At 45.4% G+C, this 25574-nt stretch overlaps 1 protein-coding gene across 9 annotated transcripts in view; it reads left to right on the top strand.

Annotated features, from left to right (window-relative positions):
* Positions 1 to 25574, top strand: part of CCDC88A (coiled-coil and HOOK domain protein 88A) — a 199402-nt gene that overhangs the window by 55702 nt on the left and 118126 nt on the right. For all 9 annotated transcript variants that reach the window (XM_088478026.1, XM_088478025.1, XM_088478024.1 and 6 more), the window contains exon 3: positions 13031 to 13139. In XM_088478026.1, coding sequence (XP_088334152.1) covers positions 13031 to 13139 — 109 coding nt within the window. The remainder of the gene's footprint in view (positions 1 to 13030; positions 13140 to 25574) is intronic.

Raw genomic sequence — 25574 nt, 5'->3', positions numbered from 1 at the left:
TCATGTTTTAAGCCCCGCCCCCTACACAGAGACCCGCGATCACCGCGGGTATTCTCCTCATTCTGCCCACTTCACTAGGAAGTGGGCAGAATGCGGGAGAAATGCCTACCCTTCCGGGGGTGCGGGGGGTTACCCGAAAAATCGGGAGTCTCCCGCGAAAACCGGGAGGGTAGGCATGTATGATACACATAAACACATATATACACATACATACACATAAATACATACATACACAAAAACACATATACACACGAACACATACATACACATAAACACACATACACATACACATAACCACACACATACACATACGCACATACATACACATATATAAACAATAAAACAGTACACATACACTATCATTTTATGCAGCTGCTGTTCCCTTCATTAGGCTCCACCCCCTCACGCCGTAATCCCGCGATTTTCGGGTCATATGGGGGCGGGCTTACCGTATTGGCTCCCCCCCACTTCGGCCACGATAGCTGCAGGGGAAGTTTCTCAGTCAGCGTGCTCTAGTGGTGGGGGCTTCTCTGTGTGTGGGGGCCCCGGGATGACCGCCCATGTCGCCCCCCCCCCCCCTTAATCCTTGCCCTGCTGTAGTATATATATTAGCAATGTCTGTTGTGTGTGTGGCACTGGTTAAATATATACCAGTAGCAGAGGGGTAAGCTGCAGGGCAGAACACAATAATAGTATATAATAATAATAAAAAAAAAAAATCTTTGTATGTAACTTTTGAAACTAATTGTAGCTGGCACTGGCAGTTTTCAGGGTGTGTGGGGTGGGAAATGTTCTGCCTAGGGTGCTGAGAAACCTTGCACTGGCTCTGCCCCACCTGAAAATTACCTCTGCTTAGTACTGATACTTTATGCTAGTTTCATCTACTATGTTTTCTTGAGAAAGCTTTGCCTAATTAGAAGCCTATGGGCTTCTTATCTGGAAACCTCCCAGAGACTGCTCGTGCGTGTGCAAAGGGACTCACGGGTCATAAACCTGGGGCCCAGGGCATTTAAGACAGGGGGGCTCGCCCCACTCTTTCGGCTCTACCCCTCTTGTTAGCACCGCCTCTACTCATCATCCCATCAGCCCCACCCACACACCCTTGATTGGACAGCTCTGCCCAAGCCATTGAAGTGATACTGAGAGCTCTGGGGTGGGTCTTACAGGCAGAGCAATCATTGCAGCTATCTGGAGGGAAGGGAGCTCAAGGAAATCTTTGCATCATGGACATCCCTCCTCCAAATGAACTGTTCTCTCATCAGATCTAGCACTGAGACCGAGCTGCCCATCCGCTCCAGCAGCACCCCTGCCAGCCCTAGCACCAGGTCACCCTCTGTCCCAGGTAAACCAACTGCCCATCTGGGTACTCACAATGCTGACTGCCCATAACAAGACACTTACTGCACCCGGAGTATCTGCAGCTTCTTCCATCCCTGTCGGCACCATCGAGATAAGGAGAGCATGGTCCCTCCTGGACTTGTCTCTGTGGATGCAGCACTGTGAGGAGCTGCCCTGTGCAGCTGGGTGCAAAGCTTGGGGGACACTGTGCCGGTGCCTGGGGCACAGGGTGCACAGTACTGCTGGTATCTGCATTAGAGTTATATATCTGGCCCCAGTCCAATCTTACATGCAGGATGCTGGGGGCTGTCCTCGATATGCAGGTCGGGTTAGGAGGTTTCCTTCAGGTGATCTGCTGTCTAGTCTTCAGCACACCCAGTCATGTTTGATGAATGGTAGAGACAGGCTTTCATCACAAGGAGTGCTCTGGCCGGGGGGGCACCCTTAAGAGAACGGGTGTGTTATGCCTGTGAAGTGGCCCTATGCCTTAGAACAGTTCACGTTTAGGCAGGTCACCCAGCAGGTGCACAGGTGCATTCATTACTCACTGACACATTTTAAAAGATCCACAGGTGGAGCTATTTATTTCTCTTGTGATTCTGTAAGGAGACCTGGAAAACATGCACTGTTTGGGGTTCTGAGCAGGCCCGGCGACAGGGGCTGCTAAAGGTACACTCGTCCCGGTCCCCAAGGCTCAGAGGGCCCCGAAGTTCAGAGGGGTAAAAATAGGTCTGCGGCGCCTAATTGTAGTTTACTAACTAACGGGCGACTGGCACAGCTTGCCACTTATTCCTGTCCCCTCGTCTCCTTTACCCGTCAGGGCCGGACCATTCACATATAAATTATATTGCAGCGTCATAACTCTGACGCTGCGCCCTCCGCTGTTCTATTCCTGCATTCCTCCCTGCAACCACGGCACGGTCCACTGAAGAGACTGCTGAGGAGCAGGAAATTGGAAGAGGCAGTAGACGACGGAACCACCGGGCAGATGGTGGCACAAACAAGCTCAGCTCCCTGCGAACACGAGGCATCTGTAGCAGAGATATATAGATTCTTCTATCTATATCTATCATCATGGGTGGGGGCCCCAGAGGTATAAATGTACCGGGTTCCAAGATTTCTGATGCCGGTCCTGAGGACCGAGTTTAAGAACCTGTGCCTTATTCCCCTTTCAGACATAACACCCGGTAAATACACGGGTACTTCCCAGGTCTATCAACCCTGGAAATTCCCAGGTCTTATTATGAGACCCCCATTCACACTACACCAAAACCCAGGAAATTCCAGGGTCAGATACGTTTACACTGAACCCGGGTCTGCCTTGGAATTTGGTGTGGATTTAAAGGGGACATTTATTTATTTATTTTTTGTTTACAGTAATGACATAATCTAAAAATTAGCATTTTTAGTGTAAAGGCCACAAAGTTTGTTTGCTCCAATTTATTTATTTTTTTTATTGAAAACCAATAAATTTCTACGTTACAATTTAAGAAAATGATGAATATTGCCTTTATAAAGTTTTGGTCTATACAAAGACAAAATGTTCACATAAAACAGTTATACATAAAAAAAAAATACACAGTTAAATTAATTTGCTCCCCAGCCATGTGGTCCGGATGCCTGCAGTTGATGTCATCTGCAGGTGCACGGAACAGCCAATGAGAACGTTTTCTTAAAACCTTGGTCTAAAAACCTGGGTTGGATGCTTTCACACTAGAGCCTACCCAGGTTTCACCTGTGAAAATCCCTGGTAGAGAGCAGGGTCATGGACCCAGGACTTCGACTCGGGTCGTTTCTGTTCACACATAGCAAAAACCCAGGTTGATGCCTCACATCCTCTATCTGCTTACAATCTGCGTTATTTATCAAATTCTGCACACATTAGATCCCCACTTTTAATCCTCCCTATAACAAACTTGTTAATCTCCATACATATTTACCATCACTGTTCTTTCTCTTGCATTTCGACAAATCTCTTGCATTCATATCTCATTTACATTTCCAAATGTAATTCCTCTTGTTTACTTATAAACACCATGACCAGGTTTTCGTCAACTCCCTCCTTCACAGTCTCTACCTAATCCTCGGTTCTGCCCCCTGCTTCCACCTTTATCCTTTCCCCCTTATCTCTTCCACCTCCTCCTCCCCTTCTCCCCCCTCCTCTGTCTGCCTACTCTTCCCTCCTCTCCCATTACTCCACTTTCTTCCTGTTCTACCCCCCTCTGTCCTACTACCCCACCACCAATCCCTCCTCCTACACTCCTCTCCCTGTCACTTCACCCCACTGCCGTCCACATCTCCCTCCCTGCCCACCTCCTACATGTTCCCTTTCTAGCTCAGGTGCCCACAACATAACTAAAGTCTATTCATATCGGTCCCCCAAATTAATCTTACCTCCACGTTACAGCAACCTGGATAATCTTATTCACATCTCCCCCACAAATGGCCTATGCCCTCTGAAATGCCAGGTCAGTATGTAATAAACTGGTCCCCATCCATTACCTTTTCATCTCCAACTCCCTGAATCTCCTAGCCATTACTAAAACCTGGATTTCACCCTCTGACACCACTTCTGCTGCTACTCTATCCTCTGGGGGCCTTGCCTTCTCCCACACCCCCCGGCCTGGGGGTCGCCATGGTGGTGGTGTTGGGGTCCTTCTATCCACCAGTTATTCCTACCAGCTTATACCCTCTGAAATATCCCTTACATTCCCCACATTTGAGGTTCATGTTATATGCCTCTTGCAACCAGTAAACCTCAGAGTAGCTGTCATTTACCGTCCCCCTGGCTCTCCCTACAAATTCTTTGACAACTTCGCTTCCTGGTTCCCTCACTTTCTCTCTTCAGATCTTCCCTCCATTATCCTAGGTGATTTTAATATTCCTATTGACATTCCCACAGAATCCTCTGCAGCTAACTCCTTACCCTCACCTCTTCATTTGGTCTCACCCAATGGACCTCATCACCCTCCCATGTGAGTGGGCACTCACTTGACCTGGTCTTTACTCACCGTTGTGATATTTCTGATTACTCCAATTCCCCATTCCCCCTCTCTGACCTTCATCTTCTCTCTTTTAACCTATCCCTCTCTCCTTCTCCTCCTTTACCTTCTAAGGCTACCATTACGAAGCGTAATATTGAGGCTATTGACACTGTTGTTTTTTCCTCCCTGCTGGACTCTCTTCTCTCCCCTATCCTTTCTCTCTCCTGTCCTGAACAAGCTACTTCCCTGTACAATTCCTCCCTTACTTCTGCTCTTGACAGTGCTGCCCTGTCTCTCTCCAAACAAACATATTTCAAGAACCTCATCTCCTCCTAGTCCTTAAACCCCCGGTGTCTCTTGCCACTCCCTCCTCTGCCCTTCCCCTCCTCGTCTCCCCTCCTCGCTCTCTGCCCTTGACTTTGCCACCTACTTTACATCTAAAATTTACTCCATACACTCTTGCCCTGACCACCCCTCCCCTTCTGTCTCACCAACTCTGACATCCTTCTCCCCTGCTTCAGGAGAGGAAGTCATGGCCCTCATCCGGTCCTTCCCTCCTTCCATCTCTCCTCTTGACCCTATCCCTTCCCGTCTCCTCTCCTACCTGTCTCCTTCTGCCTCTTCCCATCTGGCTCACCTCCTTAATCTCCCCCTATCATCTGGCACTGTCCCTTCTGCATTCAAATATGCCATTGTCTCCCCCATTCTTAAAAAACCTACCCTTGATCCTAACATACTTTCCAACTATCGACCCATCTCTCTTCTCCCTTTTACTTCCAAACTCCTTGAGCGTATTGTCTACAACCGCCCTACCACCTTTCTTTCCTCCCACTCCCTCATTGTCTCATTTCAGTCTGGCTTCCGTTCTCTCCACTCCACTGAAACTGCCCTCACGAAAGTCCTTGCTGCCAAATCCAAGGGCCACTACTCTCTGCTCATTCTCCTTGCCCTCTCTGCTGCATTTGACACTTTAGACCACCCTCTCCTCCTGCAAATCCTTTACTCTCTCGGTTTACGTGGCACTGCCCTCTCCTGGCTTTCCTCCTACCTCTCTGATTGTTCCTTCTCTGTGTCCTCTCATGACTCCTTCTCCCCCCCCACTTCCACTAACAGTAGGAGTTCCCCAAGTTCTGTTCTTGGACCTCTCCTCTCCCTATATACGTCCTCTTTAGGTGAACTCATTAACTCCTTTGACCTCCAATATCATCTCTATGCTGATGACACTCAAATTTACCTTTCCACCCCGAGCTCTCCCCCTCGCTCCTTACCCGTATCTCCAACTGTCTCTCTGCTGTCTCTTCATGGATATCCCAGCGCTTTCTTAAACTTAACGTGTCTAAGACTGAGCTGATCATCTTCCCACCCTCTTCCACTACATCACTTCCCACAATTTCATTATCCATTGATGGCACAACTATCTCCTCTAGCCCCAAAGTGCGCTGTCTTGGAGTTATCCTAGACTCCTCCCTCTCCTTCAAACCACACATTCAGCACTTCTCGCAGTCCTGCCGTTTCCATCTAAAAAATATCTCCAGGATTAGACCTTTCCTCACCCAGGATGCCACTAAAACCCTCATCCACTTACTGGTCATCTCCAGATTGGACTACTGTAACCTTCTCCTAGCTGGCCTCCCAGTCTCTCACCTCTCTCCACTACAATCGGTTCTCAATGCCGCTGCTCGGTTCATCTTCCTCTCCAGATGTTCTACATCTGCTTCCTCTCTCCTTCAAGCCCTACACTGGCTCCCCTTCCCCTTCAGATGCCAATTCAAGGTTCTTGAACTCGCCTACAAAGCCCTCACCAAATCCTCTCCCGCATACATTTCTGACCTTCTCTCCCTTCACACTCTCGCCCGTCCACTTCGCTCAACTAATGCATGCCGCCTCTCTTGCCAACTGATTACTTCCTCCCACTCCCTCATCCAAGATTTTGCCCGTGTTGCTCCCTACCTTTGGAATGCTCTCCCTCTCCCTATCAGACTCTCCACCTCTCTACAAATCTTCAAACGGGCTCTCAAGACCCACTAGTTCATCAAGGCCTTCCAGCACTCATCCTAACCCACCTCATGCTCTTTCCTCCCTATCTTCCCATTCTGTGTCACGCCTGTCTGTCTGCCCCTCCCCTTAGAATGTAAGCTCTCACAAGCAGGGCCCTCTTCCCTCATGTGCTTCTCTTCACATTTTCTTCTACTCTTTACTCCTCATAAGGGCACCTAACACGTGACTGCCAACTCCCGGCTGCTTATTGTGAGTGCTTTAATCGCTATTGCAGCAATGTATATAAGTTGTGTCCTTGTCCTGCACTGTAATGTACTGTAAGTTACTTGTTTCTTATCCACTTATTAGTTCTATGTACTATGTAAGGCGTTGCGGAACACTTGTGGCACCATATAAATAAACGATAATAATAATGCAAGTTCAGGACCAAAAACCTGGGTTTTTGCTGTATGTCTGAAAGGGGTATTAGAGGCATTCCGCCACTACACAGGCTCACTTTCTTGTCCAACATTGTTTTCTTCAACAGGAAAGTCATTAGCCAAATAGCAAATTGTATGGCCCTCCATGATGAATTCAACAAATATAATGAACTGTGGATAACGTATAGTTAAATCCTTATACAGTATATTCTGCTAATTAATAGAGCGTCAGATATTGTGTGACACCATTCATATAATGATTATATAGTCTCTCTCTTCTATTTTTGTTTTATTTTTTTTCAAACTCCCTTTTTCTACCGTTGTTTTTGTCGGGTACAGTAAACGTAATATATGTTCTATGTAATCACAGTGACTGACCATAAATCGCATTTTGTACACTGACATCTTGATTTCACATCCAGAGCTTTAATGACAGCATCCTCCCTTTGATCTGTCCTTCTGTGTGTGGCTTTTCCTGTCACTGCATGCTGATCAGTCTTAATACTATTGGTGTGGTGTTGTCCCTTTTGATTTGCTGTTGTCAGACAGTACCTCATGCTGACATGGCAGATCCTCCCCACAGAATACAGGGTCTTTATGGCCATGGGCCTTTACTAACATACGTAGGTCTGACGAGATTTAAGTTGCTGCTAGAATCCAGTCGTATCTTGTACTGATTCCACCAAATAACTTTGCAGTAGCTGTCTACAAATCTAATTATTTGCATCTATTTATGCTTGTAAGTTGTAAGTCATGTCAATAAATCAATTTATAGAGCAACATCATCCTCCATATCAAAACAATTTGCATGTGTCTGTCCTGCTCATAGGATCCAACTGTAGATTTTTTTTTTCCTGTATGGTCTAGTTTAAAAGAGCACTTTAATCTTTTACTATAAATGCATTTTTTATAAAGACACCACAACAAAATAAAGAATATATATGTATAATTTGCATTTTAAATTAGATTTATTATTATTATTATTATTATTATTATTACTACTACTACTACTAGACTCTAGAAAAGGTATTTCTGCTTTGTAAAGTGTTCCCCTACTTCCCCACTCTTTAGTTTACAGCAGTCTTACAAAATCTATTTAAGCAGTTATGCCGCGTATCCACTACGCGACATTACTGAGCGATTGCACGATTACGACATCATAATCGTACAATCGCTCAGTAATTGGGCAATCGTGCAAATTAATGTCGGAAACAACCAGCGATACGCGCTCCCGCTGGTCGTTTCCGACATCAGTCATCGCCCGAACATGCTGGTCAATCTGCTGGTAACAACAGATTGCCCATGTTCGGGGATGATTGATGAGCCTGCACTGAACGACTGAATGCTCAGTGTAGGCACAGCACAGACTGACAAACGACTGCACGATTACAATGTTGTAATTGTGCAGTCGTTTCACAGTCTGCTAGTGGATACGCACCTTTAGTCCTTCACAAGTTGGAAAAAGACAACATGTCAGGTTGCTATGGGTTATATATGTTACTACATTTAAAACTGAAGGGCAACAGGCTGCCGTAGTTGTTACATTTGACCCTCTGAGCCTTAGCCTGCAGTCTCCAGCTCGTTCCTGCCTTATTATCAGATTTGTTTGTTATAGCTTAAAATAACACTTGCTAATATGGCTGTTGATATGTTATTACAAAATTGATTTCATGTATTGTTTTAACTTATTATTGAAGTCAATTGTAATGGGTGGCCTTGTAGAGCAGGGATGGGGAACCTCAGGCACGGGGGCCGTATAAGGCCCCCGGAATCATTTGGATTGGCCCTCTGAGCTTTTTTTTGCTAGCCTCATCTGGCAGGAATGGCACCCTGCAGACAAAATCTATGCAGCAATGCCGCCTGGAGCATCCTTAGGACTCTTCAGACAGTGACACCGCTGCCCTTAGAGCTCCCCGCAGCATCCTCAGGATGCTCCAGGCATTGCTGTAATATCCGGCGATAATGGCCCCGCCCCTGTGTGACATCACACAGAGTGGACGTGGCCTGCACCAGGCCCGCATATAATGTTATAAATATATCAAAATGGCCCTCAGCAGAAGAAAAGGTTCCCCATCCCTGTTGTAGAGTGTTACAGGACCACCACCCATGTGGCTCCTGAAATGTATCTGCTTGCATTGACTACATCATAACACTTGAAATCATGTGACAGTTTAGAACCTTTAAAACACTTGTATCCGATAGATATAGATATGTCCCCACATGTGTATGAGACCAGGTTATTCAGGTATACAACCATCTGTTAAGGTCTGATGTAAATGATACCATACAATAATAATATTTACAAAATAAAATATTGTTATTGCATATTCATATATGTGTGATGTGGTCAAACTAAATTCTGCAAACCACCGCCAAACCTGGTGGGCCATGAGGACAATAATATTTATACATTTACGATTCTATCTTTTGCAATCAATTTTTTTTTATTGCAAACTAATAAACACTAAAAAAAAAACAATGGCTTGTTGTCCCTCACTACGTGCGTGGAAACTATTTGAAGGGTATATTTTCAGCCTCCCTATAACAATGTAATGTGGAAACTAGAACTGTAATATTTTGCCACATTAGTGTATCAGGGAAGCAGGTGAGCAGCATGTTCTACAGTTCCACAAAATGGTTTCCTTGCAGACATGTGAAGTGCCTGGAAACCGTCCCATCCGTGAAGGGATCGCCAGCTTCATATGGGTGACTAGTTAGATGGCTTTAGAAAGCTAGTTAAATTTTTTTCTGGAGAACTCTTGATAAAGCATTCTATACCCACAGACGTGCTTAGGGGTAAATGTAATAACCTAGGCGATGCAGGTATCGGCCTGTTCCGGGGGAGTCCACCTGATGTTTTAAAGGGGCAATCATTTAAAAGGCAACATCAGGTTGGTTTACCCCTTTAGGTTATTGCCCCTTTAAAATATCAGGAAGACTTGCCAGGAACTTGTTGATGCCTGCAATTCACAGGCTATTACATTTACCCCGCAGTCAGGCACTCACTGAAGAAACGTTGGTGAGGCCACAGTGAGAGTCGCATAGATTAAAAATAAGAAAATTAGAGGCATTAAACCTTCAATTTCCGTCTAACGTTAACATTCCTGAGTATTCCATAGCAGTACGTAAGCACCATTGTGGAACTGATCAGCACTCTTCTTGATGTGGTTATGAGGCATAGAGGTTGTAGTTTAGGTGAAAGAATACACCAGCATTAAGTTTAATAATACCATGATCTTTGTAACCGGTATAATATAATCTACATTATTGTGGTGCAAGATAATAACTTTAGTTGAGATGTTTTGAAACAAGCTTTTATTGAAGCCTTTAAAACAATATCCGTTAGAAAATCATTGAGATTATTTTTTAACCCATTTTTATAATATTAGTAGTAGTATATTAGTATGCTTTATTTATATACAACAAAATGTATCATGCTCAGCCACAGAGCCACCAAGAGGTCAGTCAGGCCTCAGATCCAGATGGAGCATGGCCATGCACCATTGTAACTACCAGGATCCTATGAAGAAGCTGCCGCTGAGGGGGCGTCTCGATGTTTTCCTGGCAGGCTTGGGTGCCTGCCGGACCCCCTGATAGGCCACGGCCACAGTTTGCCCGCACGGCTACCCTGCAAACTACAAATCACAATATCCCCCTGTAACGATCAAAGTACAAGTCCTTTGTGCAGTGCTATAAATTGAAATAAAGCTGCTTTTCTTCATAGTTCATGCTCATGTAATTCCACCTGCACGTGCCTATAAGAAGAGAACAGTTTAATTTAAATTAATGTAGATACAGTATATATGTAAATATAATTGGTTCACAGACTCCTCATCATTATATATTATACATAATTGTGAATTAAAAAAAAAAATAATCTAGTAACGGTACAGAGTGGAGGTCGGGACCCAGAGGGAACAGTATCAGGTGGGACTAGGTTAGGCTGTAATAAAGAGCTGGTTGTGAGAGCACAGTTAACAGGTTAAAGGTTAGGAGTATGTCTGGCCTGGCTGCTTAGTGATTTCAAATAGGGAGCATAATGGGAACAATTTGTCATGAGCGGTGGGTACCAATGGGGAGGCTAATCGGAGACAGGTATGGCAGTGAGAAGGTTGTGACATGGGGGAAGATGTACCAAACCTTGGACAGTACCAGTCAATCATCTTCACTTCATCCCTCTCCACTTTCTCTTTCCGGGTCTTTATACATCTCCCCCATGGTCAGAGGTGTATTAGAGAGAGTTGCTGTAGAGGGCTTTGAAGGTGATGGTGAGCAGTGTGGATTGTATTCTGGTGGTTATGGGGAGCCCAGCTTAATACAGAGTGGTGTATCAGTAAGAGGGGAAGAGGAGTCTCACTTCAGCTTCTAGGACAGATTGTATCGGGGATAGAATGTTGAGGGGAGCTCTAGAAGGATAGATATGGTGGCAGTCAGGCACATGGAATAATAGAAAAACAGCAGCAGCCTGGGAGCAGAGGTCATCTGCAAAAGGTGGTAGCAGAAACTGACTATAAAATTGGTACATGAATACTGATGTTTCCTCATTCACCTGGCATTCTTGGGCCATATGACGCAAGACGCCACATAACAAATAGCGAGATTTTAGACTTTCGCCCTGTGGTAGCTCTTTCGCATCGCTGCTGCACAGAAACTGGATTGTAGTGTACTGAGGGCTCAGAATTTGTATTTCTGTAGAAATCTGGTAAATTTGCCTGATGTTGCGTGGCGAGATGCAGGACGTGGCTCAGTCATATCAGTCCCCGGCCTCTTGCCTTTTTGCACAGATTAGTGTCTTTTTATGCACTTCTATAGCATGCAAATGTACTAGCGGATCTGCGCACTTTGTGCTTGTTTCGCATTAGCAGTGTGAAAAATAGGCAAATTCAGTACATTATTGATCAAAAAAAGATACCTGGCGCGGCAAACTACGCAGTTTTCATGTGATGAGATTTGAGGATCATTGTACGTCTGTATACAGAGAGAAATGCAGGATCCTAGCAGATAAAACTACTGGAGGATAGGATGTGCTAGAAGTTAAGAGACTGAAATTAAGATTAGAGGTAGGTAGTGAATCAGGAGAGAGCTGTGCCACAAAAGGCAAGTGAGTGAAAGGTGGTTGACTGTATTGAAAGTGTCAGAAAGGTAAGGGGGATAAGTAATGAGAACTTACCCATTGGAATTGGTTGTAGGTTACTTTAGTGCAGGCAATCTCAGTGGAGAGTGTGGAGAGTGTAGAGGAGAAAGCTTGATTGCAGAGGGTCAGAGAAGGGAGTGAGTGAAAATGTCTTAATTGTGCAGAAATAGCTGAAGTAGTATTAAGGCAAAGAAGAATAGATAACTTGGATGGTAGCTGGAGTGAATTACAATTTGTTGAGGATCAAAGAGATGAATGCATGTCTGAGGGGAGTGTGGCTGGAAAGGTCCAGGCAGGTATTAGGGTGAAGAAGTTGGGAAGGATCAGGGTATAGGGCAGAGATTCCAAAATGCGGTCTTCGTGGCTCTCCAAAATTTCAGGTTTTATGGTTGAGCACAGATTACTTAATTACTACCTCAGTCAATCTGATTTAACTACCTTTGCTCAGCCATGGATATCTCTAAAACCTGAGCCTTAAGGACCACGTTTGGGAACCTCTGGTCTAGGGGAAAAAGGATGATAGTAATGTGGGGACCTCATCCTCAGTAACCGGATAAGGAGAGTAGGGTTAGCGACAAGAAGGCAGCTGTGGACAGGGTCATACTGGCCCACAGTTGTATACTGGAAATCCCCTTTGTGCCCCACTGTGTGAGGACCCCCCTTTCCTTTCCATCCTCTTGGGGTCAGATTCTTAATTGTGCACTTAAATTATAAATTGTTACTCTACTAGAGGATCAGAACTTAATTTCTATGGAAACTACATAAAAATTAGCCCACCTTCTAATCAAAGTGGGCGTTCCTGACACACCCTTTATAAAGGGGCTGGCTATATCCTTTCTAATGGTTGGCCAAGTCCCTCTGTGGTGGCTGGCCACACCCCCTCTGGAGGCTGTCCACACCTCTTAAACATGGGCCCCTACCACTACATTCCCTGGTGGGCCCTTCGCGATCCAGTCCGACACTGGGTGTGGAAGTGCTATATCTCCAGGAGATGCTTCTTATAGTGGATCAATTTATGTCCTATATATAGTTTACGGGCCATTAAAACCAATGGTCAGGATTTATATTCAATTTTTTTCTCCTGTGTGTGTATATATAAACATTTACAATTATTCAATATTGCCAATACATATACTTTCTTTTGTCTTCTGTTTCAGAAATCCCAAAGCTGATAATCAAAGAATATACAGAAAGATCAATAATGATGCTTCCCTTAGGATACAAAACTTGTCAGTTCTAGTAAAACAAATCAAGTCTTACTATCAGGTAAGTTCTATACTATTTCTTCATGAGGAAACTCATTGTTCCCAAATGTATCTGGCAGCAGATTTCCATCATTTGTACGCCATGTGTAATTAATTTGTAATTATTTCTCCTCTGATGCGGAATAAGCTGCGTTGTTGTTTACATTTAACAAATGGATCTTGATGGACAAAAAACAAGTGACTTAGTGCTTGAGATGTTAAAAACTATAAACAATAAATCTTCAAAGGGCTTACATGAAAAGCTGGAGGGGAACTTTTAATGTGTGTTTGCCTGGAATGTGATAAATAAATACCCCCTTTAGGCAGAAATAACTTTGTGTGTTTTCCCTCTGCTTAATTAAAAAGTAATAATTGTATATTCTGTTTCCAGGTTTAAAAAGAAAAAAAAAAAAAAAGACAAAATAGTTACAGGCTACCTAAATCTCCCAAAGCATAGGAATAACATGGGTTGGCCATGTTACAACCCACAAAAACTTGGATATGACTGGGGTAACCATTAGCTGCATCTGTAAATCTTGTGGCATAGGAGAGCGTCTGGCAATATAGGTTTTTTTTTTTTTTTTTGCTCCTTGGGACTATAAAAAAAAAATGGTTTCTTAGAAAAGAATTGTGAAAAAATGCATTTTTTTATTTTATTTTGTGTTCTAAATGTAAGGCTTTTAATTATAGTTGTGTCTTGTAATCAATATTCTGAAAAAATGTAAAAGGTCAAGTTAATGTTTTTTTTCTGTGTTGAATTGATTGGGAATTCCTGTGTGTGTAGGCCCCACCGTATGTGTTAACGATAGCCTCATGCAGTAATCTCTTTACTGCTCAATATCAAAAGCTAATTCAAGGTCAAAAAATGGAAGATCTAAAACCAGAGACAATAAACCTAAAACTTGAAATTAGAGTTGAGAATATTGTTGATGCCGGACCTAAAAAGCTTTGATGTAAGATCCTGGGGATGCTTATGCAAACAACCTAAAGGACCTGTGCATTAATTAGCCAGGAAATGATGTGCAGTTGGCTTGGTTATAACACCACAAAAAGATTGCCATGGGAAAGCCACAGTCAAATGAATTTAGAGTTGCCAGAATTGTTCTAAAAAATAATTTTTCCTTTTTTTTTTTTTTTTTTTTTTAATCATAGTATCAGAATAGTTTTATTTTAGAATTGTTATCATTGAGCAACACAAAAACTTCAAAGCATAATTTTAATTATTTAAAAAAAAAAAAGCTAAAAGCGATCCCTAAGTACAGCTGAACCGCAATTTATAAATATTTTCTAGCCATGTATTAGTCCAGTAGTTCTCAAACTGAGTCCTCGGGACCCCACACAGGTCACGTTTTGCAGGTCACCCAGCAGTTGCACAGGTGTAGTCATTACTCACTGACACATTTTAAAAAATCCACAGGTGGAACTAATAATTTTGCTTGTGAATTTGTGAGGAGACCTGGAAAACATGCACTGTTTGGGGTCCAGAGGCCCAAGTTTGAGAACCTGTGTATTAGGCAATAGCTAATTTATTATGGGTTCTGGACTTCAGTTAAAAGGTCGACAATGTCTAGATAGACAACAGATGTTAAGCCCCGTACACACTGGACGATGTGTGTGTACCAGGCGACATCATCAGCGGCACATGCCGATGCCAGCCAAGACAAATGACGGCGGAGCCATGCTGCATCCCTAACCCTTCCTCCCCGGTGACTAAACCTAACCCTCCCCCTAGTGCCTAACCATTCCCCTAGCCACAGTACTTACCGTCGGGATGCCAGCATCGGGGTTCTGGCAGGTGTCGGGATTCCGGCTCCGGCATTCTAAGTGCTGGCATCCCGACCGTCGTGATTTTGACCAGACCCACTGGAACCGTCACCCTGTGCCCAAGTAGCACTGCTTTAGTGAACCCTGCAGTGTGTAGAGCTGCTCTAGACTATCTCCTGCCAGCGACCCTGCTCCCCTGCTGTTATTCCTGACTGTTTGTGCCAATCCCCTTCTGAACTCTCTCATTAACAAGACAATTTTACCAAAAAAGCTGACACTCGCTGGATGTTATATTTTTTGTGCAAAATCTAGAGACTGTTTTGCTTGCTAGTCCCAGTTGATCAACAGTATCTGAGATACTTAAACCACTCCAACTGGGACCATCGATCATTCCACGGTCAAAGTCACTTAGATCACATTTCTTCCCCACTGTGGTCTTTGGTGTGAACAACAATTGAACCTCTCGGGCATGTCTGCATGCTTTTACACTTTGAGTTGTTGCCACATGCTTCACTGCATAGGTGTATTTATAATGGGTGCAGGGTGTGCAGTGCACACAGGCCCCTGGCTCCCAGGGTGCCCTGAACCACATGCCCTGCACCCATAGTATACTTACCTTGTGTCGCAAGGGGGTCCCTCCTCCTCTGTGGCGTCATCTTCCCAGTGACCCTCTTTGGGAACATAGCGCCCAGAGTGAAAGCAGAAAAACAATTAATTTTGGTGCATTCCCTCATAAATAGACTGTGTGCATATGTGCGTATCATACTTGTTTAGTCTCCTAGAACATAAGGGAGACTGAATGTTGGATGCCCAGATGAGTGGTCAAGTCTACTGGAGGTTCTTCGCGTCCACCCACTTCCCAGTGATGGCCATCGAAAGCGGGCTGTCCAGGTGGTTAATGATGCGATCCATGCTGAATTGTAATATCTCCAGGATTAGACCCTTCCTCACCCAGGATGCCACTAAAACCCTCATCCACTCACTGGTCATATCCAGATTGGACTGCTGTAACCTTCTCCTAGCTGGCCTCCCAGTCTCTCACCTCTCTCCACTACAATCTGTTCTCAATGCTGCTGTCTGGCTCATCTTCCTCTCCAGACGTTCTATATCTGCTTCCTCTCTCCTTCAAGCCCTACACTGGCTCCCCTTCCCCTTCAGATGCCAATTCAAGGTTCTTACATTCACCTACAAAGCCCTCACCAAATCCTCTCCCGCATACATTTCTGACCTTCTCTCCCTTCACACTCCCGCCCGCCCACTTCGCTCAACTAATGCATGCCGCCTCTCTTGCCAACTGATTACTTCCTCCCACTCCCGCATCCGAGATTTTGCCCGTGCTGCTCCCTACCTTTGGAATGCTCTCCCTCTCCCTATCAGACTCTCCACCTCTCTACAAATCTTCAAACGGGCTCTCAAGACCCACTACTTCATCAAGGCCTTCCAGCACTCATCCTAACCCACCTCATGCTCTTTCCTCCCTATCTTCCCATTCTGTGTCACGCCTGTCTGTCTGCCCCTCCCCTTAGAATGTAAGCTCTCATGAGCAGGGACCTCTTCCCTAATGTGCTTCTCTTTACATTTTCTTCTACTCTCTACTCCCCATAAGGGCACCTAACACGGGACCGCCAACTCCCGGCAGCTTATTGTGAGTGCTTTAATCGCTATTGCAGCAGTGTATATAAGTTGTGTCCTTGTCCTGCACTGTAATGTACTGTAAGTTACTTGTTTCTTGTTCACTTATTAGTTCTATGTACTATGTAAGGCGCTGCGGAACACTTGTGGCGCCATATAAATAAAGGATAATAATAATAATAATAATAATTGTGTCTTTTTGTGGCCGCACCCCCACTTTACAAATACCAATAATTGTGACAATGTGTAATGGAGACAGGGCCAAGATAACGCCATACCCTTACTCTCATGCGTTTCCCAATTGGCCACGCCCCCCTCCCTCTGCAGCCTGAAAGTCGAAAGCTATCTTATATATAAAACTAATTGGTCTGTTTGTTTGCCCGGTTATGCATTTGGACACCCCTTCACCAATTGGTATAAAACCAAAGCGAGGTGGTCTAGTTGGATCCTGGCCAGGTTTTAGGAGGGTTAGGGTCCCGGTCGGACTTCCCGTTTGTGTATGCTGGGCAGTACTTTGATCCAGGAAGCCTGTTCTAAGCCTTCCACTTGATGCATTTAGATAACCTCACATAATAAAACTTGAAGATTTAAACCTGGGCAACGTCGGGTACTTCAGTTAGTGGTAAATTGTATGCGAAAATATATATATATATATATATATATATATATATATATATATATATATATATATATATATATATAATGTGTATATATATATCTTCTCTCCTTTTGATAGAAGTTATTGAGAAAGTAGCCTTAATAGAATAGTGAGCAGCAAGAGACCAGATCTGCTGAGGTGTGACGCAAGTTTTCAAAGTGACCACATGCTGCATGTAAAGGAGAATATGAGACATGTCTGTATGTGCTGGGGAGTGTGGAGAAAGCTACACACCAGACTGCTGGGGAGAATAGTGAGTGTATTGAATTACATACAGTACCGACCAATTGTACAGCTACATTTTCTTCAGCCCAGAAACAGATGTTACAGCTGTGACTTCATAGACTATTATTCCTTTTATGTTTATGCTCCTGCAGGCCATGTTTACAGTAGTGTGTTCCATCAATTTTTAAGGTTTTGTAAATTGATCATAAATCCCGAGTACTAAATGCATATTGTGCGTGTCTGTTGTCTTGTTTTATTTTGCTTTTTTTCCAATTTTACTGAAATGTCCGTGCTGCATGTAGGGGGAAAATAACAATATTGGCCTTCCCTTGAACATCTAGAAAAGCTATTCATAATGTACTGTACCAAGGACTCGTTATAAAATTTGAACTTGAAATAGTTATCTTTAGTTATTTATATCATCCAGGAGGAAAAGCAACAAATTTCCCATAATTTCTAGTTTGTTGAAATTTGCCATTTCATAGAGACCCCTTATCATTTTTTAAATGATTATACCGGAACAACCCCAACACCCTGCAACCTCCTTATTTAGATCTACTTTTGAAGGCACTAATGCCCAACTGGAACCTTCATATACTAGAACGGTAGTGTGGGACCTAGGCCTTTCACCAGATGGGGATGCATGGGGTGATGTGAGAGAGAATATCTACCAGAATAGATAGAGGCCATGTATTTGTGCAGGTCTGGACCCCATGGCTATTAAGAGAAAAGATTCTCAATTACAGCCTTCTTTTCATCCTTTCATTGGGATCAGCCATCACTACTATCTAATTCAGCCATCACATTTACACAAAAACCACCATCCAAACACTCTCCTACTGGGACTTCCCCTTCATATATCTCAGAGCACGTTCCTGGACATCCATTCTCTAATTATGTTGCCCTCTTCCCTCTCCTGTTTTTGTCATATTGTCCCCACTATAATCATTTAAATTGTTTGCTCTTGCCTTCTAGTTCCCTACAATTCACCATCTTCAACTCCTAAAACTGGGTCTGGTTTGTTTTACTGTTTTTAGGGTACTTGTGTACTTAACGGACTCATTGCAGAGAGAACCCAATGAATGTTTTAAATGGTAGTTGTGTACTTTACGTACACAAGTACCGAAAGTTGCCCCGACCTAAAGAAGAAAGTTGTCCCCTTGCGGGCTCACTGCGCTCGCCACGCTTCGGGCTCAGATTATATTCCCCCTCTATGCCCACTTGGATGGTAAGGAATGACGCTAGACACTGGCTGATGAGGTCAGGGTACTCTCCGTGACGGGGATTTAGACATTACCATGATTAATAATAATAATGAGTGTAGTACACTTGGGTTCTCTCTGCAATGAGTCCGTAAAGTACACAAGTACAGTTATAGATACCTGGTGGTTGCTGTATTGAAAATAAAGTATTGACCAATAAACTCAGCTTGGCACCCTCCACAAACACCCTGGCAATGATTTATGGGTACCCAGTTTTGTACTCTTGTAAGATTAGATAATTTTGTATTTATTTATCTTTTCTAACTTTGAGCCAATCCATGGCCAGAAGCCATTTGGTGCCAGACATGGCTGCATTGTGTTACATTATACAGTACAGCTGTTTTAAAAAAAAATATATATATATTCTTATTATTGTTGTGAACAACTGTGCCCAAGCTGCTGGCAATCCAGATGTCTCCTAGATGTTCATATAAAACATGAGCATAGGGTCTTGGATAATGTATGTAGTTGTAACCATGACCTATGTTTTTCCTATTTATTTTTCTGTTCCTTTTTCTTTTATAATGACTAAGGGCTCTATTTATAATTTTTTTGTTTGTATTAATATAAAGTGAAAGAGGGTGTTTTCACACCCTTTTCACATTATTTTAGTATCACGTAATTGCATTAAAGGTCTTTTGGAGCAGTTTTCATAGAAAAAAAACTACTCCAAGCCCTTTAATCATACTTACCGATATTGAAGAATTCCTTTCCGGGAGCAGCCGGAGAGGAACCACTTCTCTCAGGTTCGGGGGGCAGGGACAAATTATTGTCATCTTTACAGGAAAACCCCCCTCGATTCACGGGTCCGTGATGGGGGGGCATGGCTAAATGATGCGACTGGCGTCATTTAGCCCCATCCCCTCCCTACAGACCTGCAAATTTCTCGGGAAATCTCCCCATCATGCCCACTTCACTATGAGGTGGGCGGGATGCGGGAGATCAGCCTACTCTTCCGGGGGTGCAGGGGGGTTATCCAAAAAAATCGCAAGCCTCATGCGACTCCCGAAACAGTAGGCAAGTATGCCTTCAATTCACACATATTTAGTAAGCAGATCACATTTCCCATACTTGTAATGGGAAATGTGGTCTGCTCAGACTTACTAAAAATAAATTGTGAAAAAATACTGGGGAAAGCCCTGTGATGATAATGCCATCTTCAAATGGCGTTAGCTAGGCTTTCCCCTGACTCCTGCTCTTACAGACAGAGCAGAGCCAGTAGCCGGCCTCTGTGATCAGCTTTGTGGCCTAAATAAAACACAGGCTGATCATTTAAAAAAAAAAAAATAGTTTAACAAAAGAACAAAACACTTACCTGCGTCCAGGGAAGGGTCATCTGTGCTCCAGCGAGGTCCTCAGGGGCTCCGGACAGCTGGTCTCCCAGCTCCTGCACTGTGACTATGGTTAGCTGCATAGAGCAGAATTTGGGTGATGATATCACAGCCCATCCGCATCTTAGATGCCGATTGTGACAATAGAGCCCTAAGGGGTGTTAAAATCACTGTGCAAATTACATACATACCAAAACGGGTTGGGTATGAATAGTCTTCGGGTGAAATACCGACGCCGGAAGCCCGAACATGCAGAATCCCGATGAATAAGGTAAGTAAGCTAACCCTACCATTCTCCCCCCTTCCCTAACCATCTCAACTTACACATTGTAAATCATCCTATGCAGCAAACCTATGCCCACAGATATTCTTATGGAACATTAGCCCAGTTTTTGGTGTTATTTTAAGCATTAAAGGGCCAGTACGATGCACAAAATGTATGAGAAGAGCAACAGCGTAGCTGATCCACTCTATAGGGTGAATTTACTAACGGGCAGGCCACCGGCGACTTTGGCCAAAATCACAAAAAAAAAAATCTGAAAACCGGCGCTATGTAATTCCACATATGTGGAAAATTGAAAATGGGTGTTGAGATTACTCAAATAGACAAAAGAAAATTACCATGTAATGGTTGACTTTCTTTGACTTTGGCTCTACACCTATATTTAGGATTTAAGTTTTTAGGGTACTATTTTGGACATGATTATGAACTTTGATTGTGGATTCATGACACCGTTTTCGATTGTCTGACTTTGTATGTGTACAGTAGCGCCGGTTTTCAGATTTTTATATGTTATCCATTTTTTCTTCAGGCTACTAACATTGATTTGTAGTATAATGTCATGTTTCTAACATGGCAACCACAGTCACATGGTACATGGGGCCTGATTCCGAGATTTACGCTAATGCAATCACAACTGCAATCTCTTATGCTAATGTCTTCCAAAGCACAGCTGAGCATAGGGACGCCCACTGCTGCCTTCTCATATCCGTCCAATGACGTGCAACAGCGTAAACATCGGTAACATCGACGCAGATCAAACAGCCACGCAGCTTGTAATTCAATCCTGACCTGCCTCAAACACTGCGTCTCTCCTGAGACGCAGGGAGCTCTCATACTGTGAAGGCAATCGCAATGGTTAATTTATGCACGCCCATGAAACAGAGTTTAAACGGTCCCGGTAGGATTGTGTTTGCCTAGCCACCCCCCATTACCTCTCCCGAACACTGACTAACCTGTCAGTCACTTTGTCAGTGAATCCTCTCTGCGAGCATGATCGGAAAACAATCGCTGTGCGTGCGCAGTTTGTCATTTGCACATGCGAAATTGCAAGCCGTTACCTGATCTGCGTAAATATCATCGGTATTGTGGAAATCTCAGAATCAGGCCCATTATGCAAGCGAGATAATGATTTGTAGGAGGACAGCTAAAAATATCAGACTCCTGCAGAAAAGGTACTTAACTTACGTTACTTTGGGGTTTATGTATCAAGCAGTGAAAAGTGAGAAGTGAAGTTGCCCATAGCAACCAATCTGCTTTGAAGTAGCATTTATCAAGTACAGTCTATAAAATAATAAGTAGGAGCTGATTGGTTGCTATGGACAACTTCTCCACTGGTGTTCTTCTCCATGCTTTTCACTGCTTGATGCATAATGATACTGTTGAGCTGTCACTGTGAGCATATTTCCACTTCAGGGTCCATAGGGTATCCACAGGATACCTTGGGGTATAGGTGATGACGTCAGTCTTCAGGCACCACAGAGTTAAAGTTTTCAGCCTCCCAGGATGCATCTGGGTCCCTCTCCTATACCCCGCCCCCGGGCCAAGGCATCTCAGTTTCGTCGGTGCCTGGCCGGAGTCGGAGGCACTGTGCAGAGGGGGGCTATGAAGAGCCCCTGAAGTTTCTTTTAAAGGCAGCGCTGGCTGCACATCTGGGAGTACAGCATGGACAGTCAGTACTGACGTCCATGCTGTCTCCCCTACGTCCAGAACGCCGGTACCGATCCGGGGATGCTGGTAAGCATCTGGGGTCATGGCTAGCGGTGCCGCCAGATGTTTTGGACCATGGCCGGATCCAAGGGGATGCAGGTAAGCAGCGGGGTCCCGCGGTGGGTCCCCGCTGGTCACATGGTCCTGAGTCCCCAGGCAGGGGGCTCCCTGGGGACTGGCTGCTGCGTGGAGCCAGGCGACCAACCTGCGCTTCCACAACCCCCTGGGACAGCGGGCCGCTTCTGAGCGGCATGTGCTGCGGCGTCCCAGGGGTTAAATGCGTGCCAGGGGAGCACGCTTTCCCTGTCTCACAGCCGGCGCCTCCCCTGCTGCACACAGCCTCTCTGCTTAGGCTGATTAGCCATAGTGTGTCAGCGCTCCTCCCCCAGGCCGGCCCCCTTCATCCTCTGCTCCTCGGCGGCCATCTTTAAAGCATGGTGAACGCTGCTGGAAGCCTGTGATGGTGGCATCGTGGTCTGGGTCCCCCAGCATACCTCTCCTCCGTTTGCCAGAGGTCAGTGTATGCAGCGCTGAGTCCTACCAGCCTGAGGGTCTGAGTAGTTGAAGATCAGCGCTGATAGTGCAGGGATTTGTTTCTTCTGCATTGTATGTGACTCAACTGCTAGCCCTGCTGTCTGTACTTTCACTTTCTACTGTCAGCCATATAACTGTCCCTGATCTTGCTCTGCAGGGCGTTTTTCACACTATACCAATAGTATAGGTGTGAGTGTCACATACTTTACCATCATGTCTGAGACTGATTTTCCTCTCCAGCTCATGTGTACTAAATGTAATTTACCGATAGCGGAGGGGGAGGGTAACGCGGAGGGGCTTTGTCGCCAGTGCCTGGCACTGTCACGGCCAATTATGGTCACGGCTCCGGTACAGGAACCTCCCTGGGCTTGTTTTGCTAAGGCACTTACAACCCTTGTGGGCCAGCTAGCTCCGCCACCTGTGTTTACCTAGACGGGTCTGTCCCAGCAGTCAGTGGTGTCATCACCCATGCAGGGTTTCCCGAGACAACTGATGGTACCCCACAGTCTCCCCAATTCCCCTCACCAGGGGTGTCTGCGTGGGTTAATACCCTGCATACATTGGTTCAGCATTTGTCCGATGTTTTACAAGGGGAGTCTGTGTTGCGGCCTCATAAGCGGCCGGTGGCGTCTCTGTCTGCTCCTTATGAGGATGACGACGTGACGTCTGATTATGGGGAGATTCTGGATCTATCTGACCAAGAACCTCTCCGTACCAAAGAGCCGGACGCTAAGTCCAAGGTGTATATCCCTGGTCTTATTCGGGCAGTCCGCACGGCTTTAGTTATTGAGGATGAGGATCCTCCGGTGGCCAGTGGGAATCCCCTCCGCAGGTGGATTCACGTCACACGCCTAGTCAGAAGTCCCACGTTGCCTATGCCTTCGCTGTCATCCTTGAAGGATGTCACAGACCGCAGGGTGGAGATCTGCCTCAAATCCGTTTATTCCCTGGCAGGGGGAGCATCCAGACCGGCTATAACCGTGTGTTGGGTAGCCAGAGCTATGGAGCGCTGGGCGGATAGTTTGGAGGCGTCTTTGGACTCTGACTGTTCGGCTCAACAGGCCGAGTTGGTGGGCATTCTCCGTGACTCGGCCACTTACATCAATGAAGCAGCCTTAGATATTTGTATGCTCACCTCTAGGATTTCCTCTGCAGCTGTGGCTGCTTGTCGCACCTTATGGTTGCGTTCTTGGAAGGCGGACGCTGATTCCAAAAAAAAAAAGGGATTAGAAGGTCTGCCTTTCAATGGAGAGGTCCTATTTGGTCCAGATCTGGACAAAATAGTAGCTATGTTGGCAGCAGCAAAATCTGCATGTCTCCCGTCTGCTACGATGCATTCAAGTGCTGGTATGTCGTCCTTTCGGCATCACAGGGTCCAAGGTAGGCCTAAAGCACAGTCCTTTCCACGACAGGCTGGGACCAAGAAATCGTCCAAGCCCAGGAAACAGGCCTAGAGTACCAGACGTCCGGCCCCTAGGTCAGATGACAAACCTACGGCCTGACGGTCCGGGCCTCCCTTTGGGGGACCCCATAGGGGGGGTCGCCTGCTTCAGTTCGCCCAGTGCTGGTCGAGAGTTACGACAGACACTTGGGTTCAGAAGGTGGTCTCTCACGGGTATGCCCTCTCCTTTCGGCACAGGCCTCCATTCCGGAGTTATAGTGCATGTTCCAATTTCCCAGAGGGGCCAGGGTTTCTATTCCAATCTATTTTTGGTGCAGAAACCCAATGGGTCTTACCGTCCAATGCTCAACCTAAAAGGCCCTCAACAAGTCATTGAAGGGGCCTTGGTCACGGATGGAGGCCCTGCGGTCCATTATTCTGGCACTGGACCCTGGGGACTACATGGTGTCATTGGACATCCAGGACGCTTACCTGCATGTCCCTATTTTTTTTTTTTTGCGCCATCAGCAGTTCCTCAGATTTGCAATCTGCACGGAAGCTGCCTTTTGGCCTGGCGACTGCTCCACGGGTATTCGCCAAGGTCGTGGTGGTCATGGCGGCTCTCCTGCGGACGCAGGGAGTCCGACTGTTGCCTTATCTGGACGACCTCCTATTAATAGCAGGGTCTCCAGAGGTTCTTTTACACCATCTGGATCTGACGATTGCGGTACTGCAACGTCACGGCTGGTTGATAAACTGGCAGAAGTCCACTCTCACCCCGTCTCAGAGGATCCTGCACCTCGGGGCCTTCTTGGACTCCAGGCAGCAGCGGATCTTTGTGACGGAGGAAAAGATCCTGGCTCTGCAGTTGAGGGTGCGCAGTTGTCTGCAGTGTCGTCGAGTGTCGATTCAATCGGCAATGAGGTTATTGGGCTCAATGGTGTCGGTATTCAACATGGTGGATTATGCTTCGCCTGGCTTCTCTGAAAGTGCAGGTGTCTGCCCTGTCAGTCTGGTTTCATCATAGGATTGCTGCACTCTCTGATGTGCGCACCTTTATGCAAGGTGTTCTTCGCATTCAGCCACCTTTTGTTCCACCGTTGGCGCCTTAGGATTTGGCTGTGAGTTCTCCAGGGACCACCGTTTGAAACACTGGGCTCAGTGGACTTCAAATGGCTTACAACTAAAACCATATTCCTTCGGGCCATTGCCTCGGCCAGAAGGGTTTCGGATTTAGGGGCTCTGTCTTGTAGACCCCCTTTGCTGATTTTTAAGAGGAATAGGGCGGTGCTTCGCACTCGTTCGGGATTCCTTCCCAAAGTGGTATCCAGTGTTCACATCAATGAAGAAATTGTTGTGCCGGCTTTCAATTCACCCGGACTTTCAGTGGGTGACGCCACTTGGGATGTTGTGCGGGCATTGAGAATTTGTTAACCGCTCTTCTTCTTTTAGGAAGTCGGACGCCTTGTTTGTCCTCTATGGCTTCCGTAAAAAGGGTTGGCCTGCTTCAAAGTAGACTTTGGCAGGCTGGATTCGTATGGCAATTTCAGAAGCTTATCTTCATGAAGGTCTTCCAGTTCCCTCCTTGGTGAGGGCTCATTCCACTAGGTCTGTGGGTCCTTCGTGGGCAGCTAGACGTGGTGCCTCTGCAGTTCAGATCTGCAAGGCTGCTACGTAGTC

The sequence above is a fragment of the Taudactylus pleione genome, unplaced genomic scaffold (assembly GCF_031769625.1).
Source record: "Taudactylus pleione unplaced genomic scaffold, aTauple2 ptg000206l, whole genome shotgun sequence".
NCBI classification, from domain to species: Eukaryota; Metazoa; Chordata; class Amphibia; order Anura; family Myobatrachidae; genus Taudactylus; species Taudactylus pleione.
Note: the sequence above shows the minus strand (reverse complement) of the source record. Positions and strands in the feature narration are given on the sequence as shown.